Raw genomic sequence first — 14,902 nt, forward strand, 5'->3', positions numbered from 1 at the left:
TAATATAATTCCACTTTGACATTATGGGGTATTGTGTGTAGGCCGGTGACAACAAAATCTCAATTTAACCAATTTCAAATTCAGGCTGTAACACATCAAAATATGGAAAATGTCAAGGGCTGTGAATACTTTCTAAAGGCAATGTAACTACTTTATTGAGAAAACATGTACTTACTTTATCTTAGCTAGGTGAGACAACCACATCTATCTTAAGATGAATGAGTTGCTCTGAGTAAGTGCGTCTGATATATTACTAAAATGTTTTAACATTTTTGAATGTAAATGTAATAGCAAGTGAATGGTGAATGATGACTGGAGTCATTTTCTTTCTAAGCGAGTAGATAAGATGTTTCTGACCACTTCTAAATGAATCATGATAATACCATGATTTAAAAAAAAATCATGAATGAATCTAGAATAATGATGAGTGAGAAAGTTACAGAGGCTACTACAAAATCTCTCACCCATACCAATAATAGAGGAGGTAAGCATTTTTTGGGGTATGATCTTTGTGCCTCTGTAACCTTCTCACGCATCATTGTTCATGATCCATTCATGATTATCCATAATCATGGTAGCATCCACATAAATGTAGAAATGTTTAGAAACATCCTCTTTTCTCGCAATAAAAGTGACTCCAAAATGGCAAAGTGATTCTACAAACTCAGTTCCTACTGGGCAAAACATCATCCAAAACACAACCGAAACATACTGCAAATGCATCCAACAAGTTTGTGGAGTCACAAGTCAGACCGACTACTAAACTGACCAAATACTAAATACTAAACTGAGCAGTTTAATACTCTGTAAGTGAATTTGGCCAAGTAATTATGATTTTAAAAAACACATCATGACATTAATTGAGAAAAGTTATGAAAAACAACCCCCACAAAGGTTTTTTGTCAAAGCCTGTGTACAGTTGTTATCTAATAAGGGGAATGTTTGTTAAGATTAAAAAGGAAATTGAGATGCTCAAGCAGACCGCTTCCTTGCAACCTTCTGTGGTGTATTTTAGATAGATGACCTTTGAGAACCTGAAAAATAACTCTTCAGAACAAAGTGTTTTACACCTGCTTAGAATGTCATACTTTACCTCGCGCGGGCTTCCCCGTTGCGTAATGGACTATTTTTTCATTGGTTATGTTAATGTTTCCTCTGTAAAATGCCTCGTTAACCATTTTTGGTGGTGATGCTGGTAGTAATGATAATGATGATTATTATCTTTATTACAAAATAAAATAAGTACAGCGGACACAACAACAGCAAATCAAATCAATTTCTCACAAGAAATACACCTTTTGATGTCACTATCACAATTGTAATGTTGATAGTTTCATATTCTGCTCATGCTATTAACCTTTTGAGCATACATGTCATAACGAGAAAAAATGTAATCTTACTTCAGCTCGTCATGATTAGGACACACCTGAGGTCAGCAACCGCCCGCTCTAGCCCCCTATTACCACTCCTCTGCTTCTTCTAGAGATCCTCACACACAAGGAAAAGTTTAATTACAGACAACATTTTTTTTAATTTCATGATGAATTACATCCAAAGATGTAAGGATGCAAATGGACAACATATGACCTTTTGAACGTCTTGTCAGCAACTATCCTTACAGAATGTGTGGTCAGGAGTGACAAAATATGTGGTAAAAGATGGAGCAGTCTGTGTCCTTGCTCTGTTCCTCCGCAGACTGAGGTCGGCGAGAAAGTGCATAATTTCATTGTTTTCCCTCAGATTGTGTGTTGCGTTCACACGAGAAGACAAGTTTCAAGTAAATGTGTCTTGGTACACATGAGAAATCGTACTCCTCAGCATAGCCAGTCCAAGACTTAAACAGGGGTAAAAGTAGAGCTAGAAGAGTATTTTAGCAATGGAAAGTTATTTAACAATGTGGTTTGGAGAATGTGTTGGGTAATTGTAGGGTTTAGAGCCTGCCGATATCACTGCGGACTGTTTAGGCCCCTCAGAGTCATGGTGGGGCATTGCCTTTGTAACAGAGGTGGTTCAATGAGCCATGCTTGCATGTTGAGTAACTTTGTCGGAAACCTAAAGACTTGCGCTAGCTTCCCAAGCTTAGGGTTTAGCTCAGTGAGCCAACACAATTTTGTGGTGCGCAGACGACCAGGGCTGCAACCGAGACGGTCCCATCGGTGCCAGTCATTCAGTTGATGCCTATTAGCTGCTGGGGTCATTGTGGAGAGGGAGACAAGGTCCTGAAGACTTGCGAAAGCTCCCCAAGCTAATGCCTAGGTTTCAGACCACCGGGCTAACACAGACAACCCAGATCCATTTGATTTACACTAATTCAGTACAATACGGTGGATCACATAATCAACAATCACAAAACAAACAATTTCTGTGCACTGCCATTGTGGCTTGTAGCATTTATTTGTTCTGAAATAGGTTGTGTTTCAGACTATTGAGGGTAGGGTAAGTCATTTACGCTTATTTGTGTGAAACCTGTTACAGTGATGTAGGACATTTCCATTTCGATGGCAGGCGTAAACTTTTTTCCTACTGTAACTTCCAGGTATAAATACAGACTGGATTCTGGCAAACACACATTTCACGCATCTGTTCCCTCTCTCACACGTTGCTTGTGACATTTTCAGGTGAGTGTTGAATGAAGGGGATCGTGATTCTGCGTTATTCATGCTCTCTGTAATCCGAGTGATTTCTCTCATCATGGCTGTCCATTGTGTTGACACACAGTGAAATTATACAAGGCCGCATGATTATGTTTAGTCTGTATCAAGATTTTTTTTTTATGTAGAGATTGTGAAAGTTACCTGAATACGATGTGTTGGAAAAGCAAAAATAAGATACTATTGGAGGAGATTAATGTTAACATTTATTTGTACCTTAGACAAAACACGCTGATAGGTTTTGGTCTTACTTGCCTAACAAATGAATAATTAATGCTGAAATCAAATATAATTGTTTTATAGCATCAAAGAAATATACTTTTCATACATTTTTTTATAGTTATAAACATATTTTAATAAACATTTCCTTTTCAACATTTCTTTGCTCTTACCATAACCTGTTTCCCTATTACAGTGAATATTGCTGGTAGTCTGTGTTCTTTTAAACATAATAAACTTCAAACATCACTTGTGGAATACTACCCCCTCTCTCTGACATTTGTTTGCTTTTTTTTCTTCATTTTCTAGCATCTCATCCTCTTAAGAACAGGAAGACAGAAAGCGAGCAGGAGATACGGAAGGTGTAAGGTGAGAAAAACTGTCTCTTTTAACGTGTGACCTTTACATTTTAGGAATGTACTTCTTTGCTTTCAGCTAGAGTTGCCAACCATTCTGTGTATCAGAAGGGAGATCATTCAATGGACAAGTGTCCCAAATTGGGGTGCGTGTCCCCAAGAGGTATGTACAGTACGCAAAACTCAAGACCATGGTGTAATCTGGTTTGGTGTCATCTGTAATGGTGGATTGTTTGTAGCTGTGGTGTATGAGCTATTTTATAGTGTAGTCTAATGATCATTACTTCTAAAAGCGTACAAAGTATCGATACTGTATATCAGTTGGGTAACACAGATTGTAGGCATATAGCAAAAAGGTGAAAGGGGAATGATAGGTCTTAATATTAAGTAAACACAACTAAGAAAATAACTTCGTTTGTAATGACTGCTTTAGTGAGGAACCTGTTAAAAGGTGTTAACAGGTGTAAAAGTAAGTGTTTAAAGCATCACTAATCATATAGGCGAAAACAATCCAATCTTTCTTCTACACATTTTTTAAGCATTATGTTCAAGATAACTTTTAACTTCTCATTGAATGGATTGTCCAATGACAACCCAGTCGACACAATCCTAACACTGGGCACATTCATTCACAAAATTGAAACGACTTTGGTATGATATCTATCACGGTTAGGGTAGATTCATTTGAACTCACTATATTCAAGGAAATAATTGGTGAAAAAAATGTAATAATTGAAACTGAAATATCTATGCGTTACTAAAAAAATGTACAATCTCATTGTGAATGCAATTCTTAAAATGATTTGGTTTTAGACCCAAAACCTGATATTCATAACATGATGGACTGTTGGTGGATTGAAGTCTCATGATGCAAAAAGGTCATTTGTGACGAATCTGTGGGCTTGTCCAGAATTAGTCTTTTATCATTAAAGGATACTGGGATTAAAAAAAACTTATGTCAAGAATGTGTACCGGTATCATCACATGTTGCTGTGTCATCAAAATGATCATACATTCAGATTTTTCTGACGGTAGTCAATATCTGTACTTTGTTACCACAAAAAAAGCAAATGATGGAATATGGTAATATTTTCGGTACCACAATGTCAAAGACGATGAATCACTTTACAGGAATTACACTGTTATACTTTGGTCTTTCAATTGTGTTACTTTTGATCTGTGAGAAAACCAGAAAGCCTTTTCTCTCTATTAATATTTTTTTTGTCAATATAAAAATGTAAGTATTGAGGCTTACACTACAATCACAACATGCATTTAATCTGCAAATCACCAAAATATTCCAGGTAGATTAGGTTTTTATTCAGTTAACTTAATTTAAAAATCAGATTAGGATGAACAGATTAATACAATAATACATTTTTTGTATTGTAGTTTATAGAATAATACATGTAGGTCAAATTCTGGCGAAAGCCAATAGTGATACATAGTTATAAATGGAAGCTCCGAGTCAGTGTGACATGAGTAATCATGAGTAGTAGTTCTATCTCAATTGCTTTTTATTTGTATTTAATTGTATTTGTACTATTAGGGATCTATTCTACTATTAGGGATCCCGATTAGCTGTTGCCAAGGCAGCAGCTACTCTTCCTGGGGTCCAAACACATTAAGGCACTTACATTACACTAAAAAATAAAAATAAAACAGTACATCATATAAAAGTATTACCCCACTACATATCTACAATACAAAATGTATAATACCACCATACAACAATATTACAATGTACGTGTGTGTAGAGTGAGTGCGCTAGCGTGTGTGCATATGCCTGTGTGTGTGTTGTTTTTTTTAAATCAGATTTTACTGCTTGCATGAGTTACTTGATGTGGAATAGAGTTCCATGTAATCATGGCTCTGTGTAGTACTGTGCGTTTCCCAAAGTCTGTTCTGGACTTGGGAATTGTGAAAAGACCCCTTGTGACATGTTGTGTGGGGTATGCGTGGGTTTCTTAGCTGTGTGCTAGTTTGAACAGACAGCTCTGTGCTTTCAACATGTCAATACCTCTCGCAAAGACAAGTAGTGATGCAGTCAGTCTCTCCTCTACTTTGAGACAGCAGAAATTGACATGCATGCCATTGATGTTAGTTCCCCATGTACACTTAAGGGCCAACCGTGCTGCTCTGTTCTGGGTCAGCTGTAATTTGCCGATGTCCCTCTTTGTGGCACTTGACCATATGACTGGGCAGTAGTCCAGGTGTGATAAAACTAGGGCCTGTAGGACTTGTTTTGTTGATAGGAATGTCAAGAAAGCAGAGCAGCACTTTATTACGGGCATACAACCTCTCCCCATCTTAGCTACTGTTACATCAATGTGTTTTAACCATGACAGTTAACTATCCAAGGTTACACCAAGCAGTTTAGTCTCCTAAACTTGCTAAATTTTCACATTATTCATTAGAAGATTTAGTTGAGGTTCAGGGTTTTGTGAATGTTGGCCCAAATACAATGCTTATAGTTTTTTAAATATTTAGTTTACTTTTTACTTGTCAGTGCTATCTGGGATCTTTGGGACATTCCTAACCCTAACCTTAACCCCTATCCTTACCCTAATCCTAACCCTAACTTTAACTCTAACCTTAACCTTTACCATAACCATTTAAAATGTCATCTTTAATGGGGTAGGGACATCTCAAGGATCGCAGATAGCACAGGCCATTCTAAAACTGACTGCAGCTTTTTGTTAAGTGATTTTACTTGCTGTGGTAGCTGACGTTTATAATGTTGAGCCATCAGCATACATAGGCTCACAGGCTTTACTCTGTGCCAGTGGCAGGTCATTGGTAAAGATGGAAAAACATAAGGAGCCTAGACAACTGACCTGGGGAATACCCAACTCTACCTGGATTATGTTGGAGAGGCTTCCATTAAAGAACACAAAACAGCAACCACAAGCTTCTTATTATGCCGTCCGTATATGTTGAGTGCCCTTCCCTATAAGTATGCTGAAAGTCAATTGTTGATTTGTTTACTCTGTAATAGCATTGCATCTGGTCAACCCAATTTTTTCCAAAAGTTTACTAATGATTGGTAGCAGGCTGATTGGTCAGCTGTTTGAGCCAGTAAAGGGTGCTTTGCTATTCTTGGGTAGCCGAATGACTTTTGCTTCCCTCCAGGCTTGAGGGCACACACTTTCCTGTAGGCCTAGATTGAACAAATGGCAAATAGGAGTGTCAATATAGTCCGCTATCATCTTCAGTAATTTTCCATCCAAGTTGTCAGACCCAACATTTCTGCAACTACCGCCCCCTTACAAGCAACGTTTGAAATATGTTCTACCTTCTTGTGGCTTTGAGTCAGTGACTCTTATCACAGAATGAAATGTTACATTTGAGAAGTTAAACAATTATTTTTTCATCTCTTCCACACTCACTTTACGGAATTCAAAATTACAATGCTTGTATTTCATAATTTGGTAATTTATTAACGGATGTGTAGGTTCAGGGTTTGTTTTTGGCATGTCATGCTTAAATTGGCTAATCTTGCCAAATAAAAAAAAGATTAAAGTAGTTGGCAATATCAGTGGGTTTTGTGATGAATGAGCCAACTGATTCAATGAACGATGGAGCTGTTCACCCTTTGGAAATACAGAAGTTGGACATAAATGTTCAAGAAACATCCTAACTTTGTAATATAAACTGCAATATGTTTATTTAATTTTATTGTCTGTAGGACTGGTATTATATGACCATCAAATTGAAAGTTAGTCTTCATGCTTATTTTGCCATTTAGATTAATTCAATAATTTTGGACATAAATGTTAATGTAGCTGTCTCTAAGTCACCACCACAGTATAGTATTTACTCGAATCTATTTTTATAAACGTTTTTCTTCTCATTCAAAAAGAAAAGTTGAATTAGAAGAAAACATGTTATAAATTAAACATAATATAATATTGGGGGGGGGGGGGGAGATCATATTCTGTTTAATACTGTCCTTTGTGGATCAAAGATCAAAAAGAATGATTACTCTGCTTATAAATTCCTTCCTCCCCTACTGTAGTGTTATAGGTCAAAGAAAGTGAATCTACAAATCAATATCACCCACAGGTTCCTTCCAAAGCGCCAAGATCAGACAGATATTTTAGATATGGAAGCATAGTGAGTAATAAGAAAACTCACTGAGAAAAAAGTTTTTGTAAGAAGTGTTAATATATCACAATGTTCTACTTGTAATGTCATTGTAGCACGTCCATTCATCAAATCACATCCTACAAACCTGTGTGACATAAACGTGTACTGTAGCTCTCAATTCCAAATCCAAAAGATGTGCTTATTCATTTACTGCCTGTTTTATGTGACTTGATTCAATTGTCACTGTGCATTACAACAAATACTTTGCTTTGATCTGAGCTTTCTGTAAAGAAGAAATGTTTGGTTTTGCTAGTGAAGTGGAGATAAAAGTGAGAAGCCACAAAGAGCTTCAGTACTTTCTCTTTCTACTGAATTCCTGTTTCCTCTTCCTGGGTGAGAGCGTGCATTTGCAAATGTACACAGTGGTCACCCATAGACTTTTAAACATTTGAGGTATAGAGTTCTATGAGGTTGCCTTTAGAAGCTCTTGGGTAGCACTTTATTTTACAGTACAGAAATGACCAGATAATTGACATATTTACCTAAAAATGACATGATGTAATTACACGTTTGTTTTTTTGCGGAGTTTTAACAGATTTTGGTACCAAGTGGTTCTTTCAAGTATACTAAGCACAATAACGTAGCCATTGATACCACATTATTTCATTCTAAATACAAGGTGAAGGCCACTGAAACAGTATCAGTACCAGTACCAGTACCAGGGGTACGAGGGGAGAAAAGAATTGGAGCACCCTCTCCCCTTCCCTCTTTCCTGTGCTATATTTTTGAGATACCTGCTGCTATCAGCTTCATCTCTGTACCCTCCACTGTCTGTGTAGTCAAAGGTTGCACCTGTGCACAACCACAAAATCTCTCAGCCCAGACTGTGTTTGAACTCCTCTCCCTTTCATTATGTCTGATAAAGGAACAAAGATAATATGCCTCCAAACCTGTAGCTGTCTAACATTTACCAAAGAGCAAATTTGTATCCCCCCTCTCTCTCTCTCTCTCTCTCTCTCTCTCTCTCTCTCGCTCGCTCTCTCTCTCTCTCTCTCTCTCTCTCTCTCTCTCTCTCTCTCTCTCTCTCTCTCTCTCTCTCTCTCTCTCTCTCTCTCTCTCTCTCTCTCTCTCTCTCTCTCTCTCTCTCTCTCTCTCTCTCTCTCTCTCTCTCTCTCTCTCTCTCTCTCTCTCTCTCTCTCTCTCTCTCTCTCTCTCTCTCTCTCTCTCTCTCTCTCTCTCTCTCTCTCTCTCTCTCTCTCTCTCATTATATTATATTGTAGCAATATGTTGTTTTAATGTCATACATTGAACAATATGCTGGACTGAATACAACATACCCTTACAAATAGGAACACACCTACATAATTGGTGCCCTGTGTGGAGATGATCTATTGCGATGTGTGTTTATTTATGATTGTTTATGTTGTCTACACATTTGCAGCGTGAGAGTCAACCTTTATCCACCACCACCCCTGCATTCCTAGGGGTAGCATGCACTTAGCACTAACCCTCCATTTCTGCTCTTCTGCACCAGGCCCAGGGATGCTACAGACTGAGAGTGAGAGGTTGAAGAGTGGGCGACTGAACAGTGGGCGACATCAGCAGCAGCGAGAGCAGCGAGAGGAGCCAGACGCATGTACCCAGCCCAAAGATTCTGCCTCACCTCAGCTCTGTGCTCGTACCTCTGTTACGCAGGTACTGGTTGAACTGTTACTGTGGTTTCAAGCCAAATTTGAGCCAGATTTACAAAGAAAAATAATCATACATAATGAATACTAAAATAAACATGAATTGAAAGTTAAGAGCTCAAGCTAAAGTGTACAATTGGTTTCATACCGTTTCATACCGTTTGCTTTTTATTTATTTGTTGGTCTACAATTTTTTTGTATAATAATACTAATTTAAGACTATTAAAGCTAGAATCCATGAAAAATAACAAAGCCACACCCAGCCTCTGTTTCAATAAAAAGCTGAGGGATGGGCCTAAAGAAATGGAACCACTCTCAAATTCATAGACTATGCTATGGATGCAAGGACCGGCCATCCATGAAATCAAAATGACAGTTTTAACCATGTTTTGAGGCTATACAGTGGTTGTTTACATTTACTTTGTTGAACTCAGCTTATCAGGCCTTAATAAGTTTTCTTCAAGAATCAATGGGTAATTGTTAAGTCCAAACATTAATGTTGCAACTAAGGATTCTAGCTTGGAGGAAATATTTATACTTTCGTTACATGGAATATCTGTTGTCCTTATAGTGAGAGGAATGATGTAAATACATGTCCATTATTCATAGATGGGCTTCCCATTGATGATTAGACCTGGAGTTTCACTTATGGCCTCGTCTCAGCTCCAAAGCATATTGTTACGGCAGGTATGATATTCCTTCTTATGCCTCCTATTATAAAGAGTTTCGATGCCCTATTCTGGCCTGAGATACATGTAAACCCATACATTATTGTTTCAGTTTCACTGACATTAGCACAAGAAAGTTGCTTGTATTTGCTCGGAGAACTCCCTGCTGGTGAAAAGGGATACTGTAAGTGCCTTGTTGTGTGTCCTCCCCAGTGTTCCAGTGAGGAGGAGGGGAGATCGCTCCTGCAACGGGTGTCTCTGTGCCCCCAGTTGAGCCAGCACAGACCCTCTGTTCTACGCCAGGGTGTCCAGGCTGCCCACGTGCGACCGCAGGGTACGCTTTGCGCTGACTGACTCTCTGCAGCCTCCTTGCGTACACATGTTTTTTAAATTGTATTTATTTATTTCACCTTTATTTAACCAGGTAGGCCAGTTGAGAACAAGTTCTCATTTACAACTGCGACCTGGCCGAGATAAAGCAAAGCAGTGCGACACAAACAACAACACAGAGTTACACATGGAATAAACAAACGTACAGTCAATAGCACAATAGAAAAACCTATGTAGTGTGTGCAAATGTAGTATGTCTTAGGAGAAGATATAAAGCCAGCCTGTAGTCCTAAAATAACGGAAATGAGTTACCTCTGGTTCGTTCAGCCATTCCTTTGGGGGAAATGAATGGGGAAAGAATAGGGTTTTTGGACAAACTTAGAAAATAAGGTCTGAGGTTGACACAGGCTTAGGAGATCTTATACATTTTATTCTATGGGATAATATCAGTCAGTTAACATGACCTTTATGAATTATGAAACCTTTATTGTGCTTTATGTGCTTTTTTAAAATGACATAAATGCTTCAAAATTCACAAAAAGTGACGTTAGCTGATGAAGATGATCTCATAGAACAAAACGTATAAGATCTCCTAAGCCTGTGTTTACCACAGACATATAAAACTCCATTAATTTCCCCGTAGGCTTTGTTCCACGGACCATGGCGGTGTCAGTGCTTACTAAAAGACGCCATTATTATTGCTCTCTATAAAACAGCTCTTTATGGAGAAAGACCTACAGTAGAAACACTGTCCATGACCCTCAAGTATAATGGATGTATAGAATCTATAACTAACCCCATAGTTCTGTCCGCTTGGACAGCATTCACAACTGGACCATTAAATCATTGTCAAAACATTTTCATTTTTCCCTTACCCTATAATGTGTGTGTACAGTCACACTTTTGAATGGAAACACTAGCGGCTTTAAAAGCATGGAGTCATTCCATATGTTGCATACAATTCTATACAGCCATTATACTGTACATTATTCAAAGGAGGCTCATGGAAAGTGTATCGAGGTCTTTCTCCATAAAGATCCATTTTTCTCTACCTTCTGCTTCTCCAGCACCATGCACTCTAACAGAGGCCAGTTCAGCTCAGCCCATCTCACTGTGCAAGGTGGAGGTGGACACAGGGAGCCGTGGACAGTCCTCTCCCCCGCACTCTGAGCACTCTCCTGGGCCAACTCGTCACCCCTCTCCCCCGAGGACAGCCAGTCCTAAGCAGAGCTCCATCATCACCAGGCAACATGAGTGAGTTCCGCGTGTGTTTGTGCGTCTGTGTGCATGTACGTGCATCTGAGCTTGTGACATGAACAGAAACTGCATAAACAATGCCAGGTTGGTTTGATTGATTGCGTTCAGTCCTAAGTTTGTAATATTCCTCCCCTCATTCTGCAGGGCAGGTCACCCAACCCTAGAGGGGTCCAGTGCTCTGTTTCTCAACGGACTCTGCTGCTGGCCTGGCTGCGATGCAGTATTTGAAGAATTCCCCAGTTTTTTGAAGTAAGTAATGAGCACCAGTATATTTCATTAGTCATTGTGATACAGTTGTGGCGCTGTTGTTTATAGTCATGACAGTGATGCTCTTTATGGTGTTTCCAGACACCTCCACTCTGACCATGGCCATGGAGACAGAAGCATTGCACAGTGGAAGGTACAACAAGACATGGTGCAATACATGGAGACCCAGGTTTGTTCCTGTAGTTCTACATATTATATAGTTTTACAGAAAAACTCCAACTAGTGAACACGGAGAACCCGAGAAAGGTTGTAAAAGCTCCAAGTCCAGCTAAGTGAAAATGTTGCCCTTAATGAACCTTAATGAATCTTCTCTATTTTTTAGCTGACTGTGGAAAAACAGAAACTCTTCGCAATGCAACTACATCTGCACCTATCTGGACACAAATCAACTGTCTTGGTAACTTCTCTTTTGAATAATTCCCTCAAGTGACTATAGTAACCGGCCATTGTCCATTATCCTGCACTTTTTAAGACAATTTCTATGTACCTCAACTTGTCCTTGTTGAATGTCTGTGTTGTTGGGTCATGGTCTCTCTCCCTGTCAGAAGGCAGCTTCAGAATGGCCCTACAGGCACAGCCTGTCACTAGGCCTGCCCCAGAACCGAGGTGGAGTGTCACGCTGCACCACTAAAGAGCCAGAGGAGCTGGAGCAGCATGAGTATTGGCCCTCTGCTGCTCCCCACCACCTACGGCCAGGTAACACTGCCCCGCCCCTCCCGCTCTTCTTAAGCCTGAGGGAGTTCCACTCCATTTTGATTCTGAATGCCACTCTGAGTGCATTCCTACAAGTGTTTTACTTGTCTGTTTTGGTGATGTTGTCTTTCGTGTTGCTGTGAAATCTGATCCAAACTCAAGACCTGGTATGTTTGCTTTCGTTGGCCGTCCTACAGATCTTATCCCGAGTGTTGAGTGTTACAAATACAACAACATTAGGCCACTGTACACCTACGCCTGCATGATAAGATGGGTGAGTTGTCTGGTTTAAACAGTAAGAGTCTCTCTGAACACTTGTGTAAAAGGAGCACTTGAGAAAAGGAAAAGGTAGACTGTCGAGAGTCTGGCTGAGTGGCTGAGGAGCACACAGTTTGCTCGGTAGTTCATGCATCCTTGTTGGACTGCAAGACAGCGACAAGTGTGACATTAATATAACATCTGTTGTTTTGGACTACATGTGTAGCAAGACCTCAATCTATGTCTAGACCTCATGTGAGTTGTTTCAATTGCACAAGCATATTGTGAATGTCCACCATGTCTGTCTGCAGTCTATACTAGAGTCTCCAGACAAGCAGCGCTCCCTGAATGACATCTACAACTGGTTCACCACCATGTTCTTCTACTTCCGACACAACACGGCCACATGGAAGGTTAGGCTTCTCCTTGGATCATTATGCTCGCTTTCATATGAGTCCTATATTTGAGTCTTGAGCAATATTAGCTCCTGAACTCCTTACACAAGCTGTATTCATTTTCCGGCACAGAACGCTGTCCGTCACAATCTTAGCCTCCACAAGTGTTTTGTGCGAGTGGAGGGAGGCAAGGGGGCCGTCTGGACAGTGGATGAAATGGAATATCAAAGGAGAAAGGGACAAAAATACCACAGGTAGACAGACCTATGGTCTGGATGTGCTCTCTTGATTCATTCTTAGTTTTGCAGCTTCATTCCAACTCAACAAGTGAGGGTGCTATTGTTAACCCTGTTAATAAAACACAGCTTAACCCACCCATTAACACAGACTTGTTTTTAAAATGGTATTGTAATAATATGAACCATCTTTTTAGGGATCATCATGTGAAATGGCTGGCACCCTACTCCTTATTTCGTCCAGAGGAACCTTGAACATAGCCACCCCTTCAGTGAATGAAAAACTACTGGAAAAGGAAGTCACTAGGACCTATTACTGAATCAAAGTATTTTTTAACAAGGCTGGAGAAAAAGCCCTCCAGGAGGGTTGACCTGTCCTGGTCTACAGTATCTACAGAACCTATCATCACCTTCTTTGTTCAGCAGCAGATGGTGCTACAACATAGCACAGCCCAGGACTCTTTTGCCTCTAGACTCTTATCGTGAAGATGTGTGCACGGCTGCAATGGCTATACGTTTTGCAGCATTTGAAATAAAAATATATACTTAGCAATTATTTGTCAATCAAACTTAGTGAAAGGGTAAACAATTGTTTTGTTGTGTTGGCTACATACCGTATACTCTATCCCACTGGGCTCATCATTGTAAACTGTTGTTTTGAGGGTGGAATTTCAACCATAGGATTAGTTCAACATTTTAATTAATTTTCAACATAGACAAACATTGTATGAAATATAATTAATTTGTACCTTTGAAATAATGTCAGATCATCACTCAATAAGTTAGCCAACAAACTTCTGGCTGATTTATTGAGTGGGTGAATAAAGGTTGAAATCGCATTGATCAACGTTTCTACCAAATATTACCCAAATGTCCACGTTGAAATGAAATTGTGTGCCCAGTGGGATGTTACATCAAGCATGTACAATTTTACAATGTGTTAAAAAAAATAAAAAATACTCTGCAATTAAATGTATCTTTGATTATATCTTGTGGATGTGATCTGTCTAATGAATCTATACCCTACAGGAAACAGTATGACTCTGATATCTCATCAAAACAATGGATCTAACATTCCATTGACATCAAGCTAAATATTGTCTATACAGTAGCATTTGGTTTCTAAACATCTCTATTGTGTTTTTCTTGTTCCACTGCTATTTATCCATTTTGCCGCAGACCCAGCAGTTGTCCTTCTGTGTGAACCAGGCTTTCCCTAGCAAGTGTTATCCAGTTATCCAAAGATACTTTTCTAAAGGACAACATGCCTTTATCTGGTGTGCATGGGTAAGCATGAGACTGTTTGATATGAGCAAACCTCAGTCTGGACAAGATCCATGGAAGTTAACGCATGTGTATGTGCTTTCCAAATTCAAAAGTATACTAAAACCATTTAACTGTAATTCCATATGAGGGGGGTGTTTTTGCACATTCCTTTTCTCCCAGAGAGAGAAAAGCATAGCAAATTAGCCCCATATTTTGTTTTAAGTCTGTAAAGTGTCTGCCTCGTCTCTCTCACTCACAATCTCACATCCACAAACTTGCTAGCTCTCAGAAAAGGACCTCAGGCAAGGTATTTTTGACAGGACAAGACAGAGAGAGTGCAGTAAATACGACACATTTCCACTTTTCAGACCTTGATTACACATCTCAGGGCATAGTCATAAATAATAACTAGCAATTGCCTGTTCAAGGCAACCACTAACATATAAAAGTGTTCACCTGTAAATCAAGAACAAACTGATTTCATATCACGATTCACATTTTTACCCATAACAGATACATAGATACATCA

The 14,902-nt window shown here is 39.2% G+C and overlaps 1 protein-coding gene across 1 annotated transcript; it reads left to right on the top strand.

Annotated features, from left to right (window-relative positions):
- Nucleotides 1-8,855: 8,855 nt before the first annotated feature.
- LOC139417250 (forkhead box protein P1-like) lies at nucleotides 8,856-14,091 on the top strand. Its single transcript, XM_071166499.1, has 12 exons — nucleotides 8,856-9,010; nucleotides 9,613-9,690; nucleotides 9,885-10,005; nucleotides 11,069-11,255; nucleotides 11,403-11,507; nucleotides 11,607-11,694; nucleotides 11,848-11,922; nucleotides 12,071-12,221; nucleotides 12,416-12,492; nucleotides 12,788-12,889; nucleotides 13,004-13,125; nucleotides 13,305-14,091. The coding sequence occupies exons 1-12, from the start codon at nucleotides 8,858-8,860 to the stop codon at nucleotides 13,360-13,362; spliced, it is 1,317 nt and encodes a 438-aa protein (XP_071022600.1). The 5' UTR covers nucleotides 8,856-8,857; the 3' UTR covers nucleotides 13,363-14,091.
- Nucleotides 14,092-14,902: the final 811 nt, after the last annotated feature.

This window comes from Oncorhynchus clarkii, chromosome 9 (genome assembly GCF_045791955.1).
Source record: "Oncorhynchus clarkii lewisi isolate Uvic-CL-2024 chromosome 9, UVic_Ocla_1.0, whole genome shotgun sequence".
Lineage (NCBI taxonomy): Eukaryota > Metazoa > Chordata > Actinopteri > Salmoniformes > Salmonidae > Oncorhynchus > Oncorhynchus clarkii.

Excerpts from the sequence above, each read along its gene's own strand:
- LOC139417250 (XM_071166499.1), top strand. The coding sequence starts at position 8,858 with ATGCTACAGACTGAGAGTGAGAGGTTGAAGAGTGGGCGACTGAACAGT. Across the intron at positions 11,695-11,847 it reads TGCAATACATGGAGACCCAG|CTGACTGTGGAAAAACAGAA; the intron begins GTTTGTTCCTGT and ends TCTATTTTTTAG. Across the intron at positions 12,222-12,415 it reads TCCCCACCACCTACGGCCAG|ATCTTATCCCGAGTGTTGAG; the intron begins GTAACACTGCCC and ends GCCGTCCTACAG.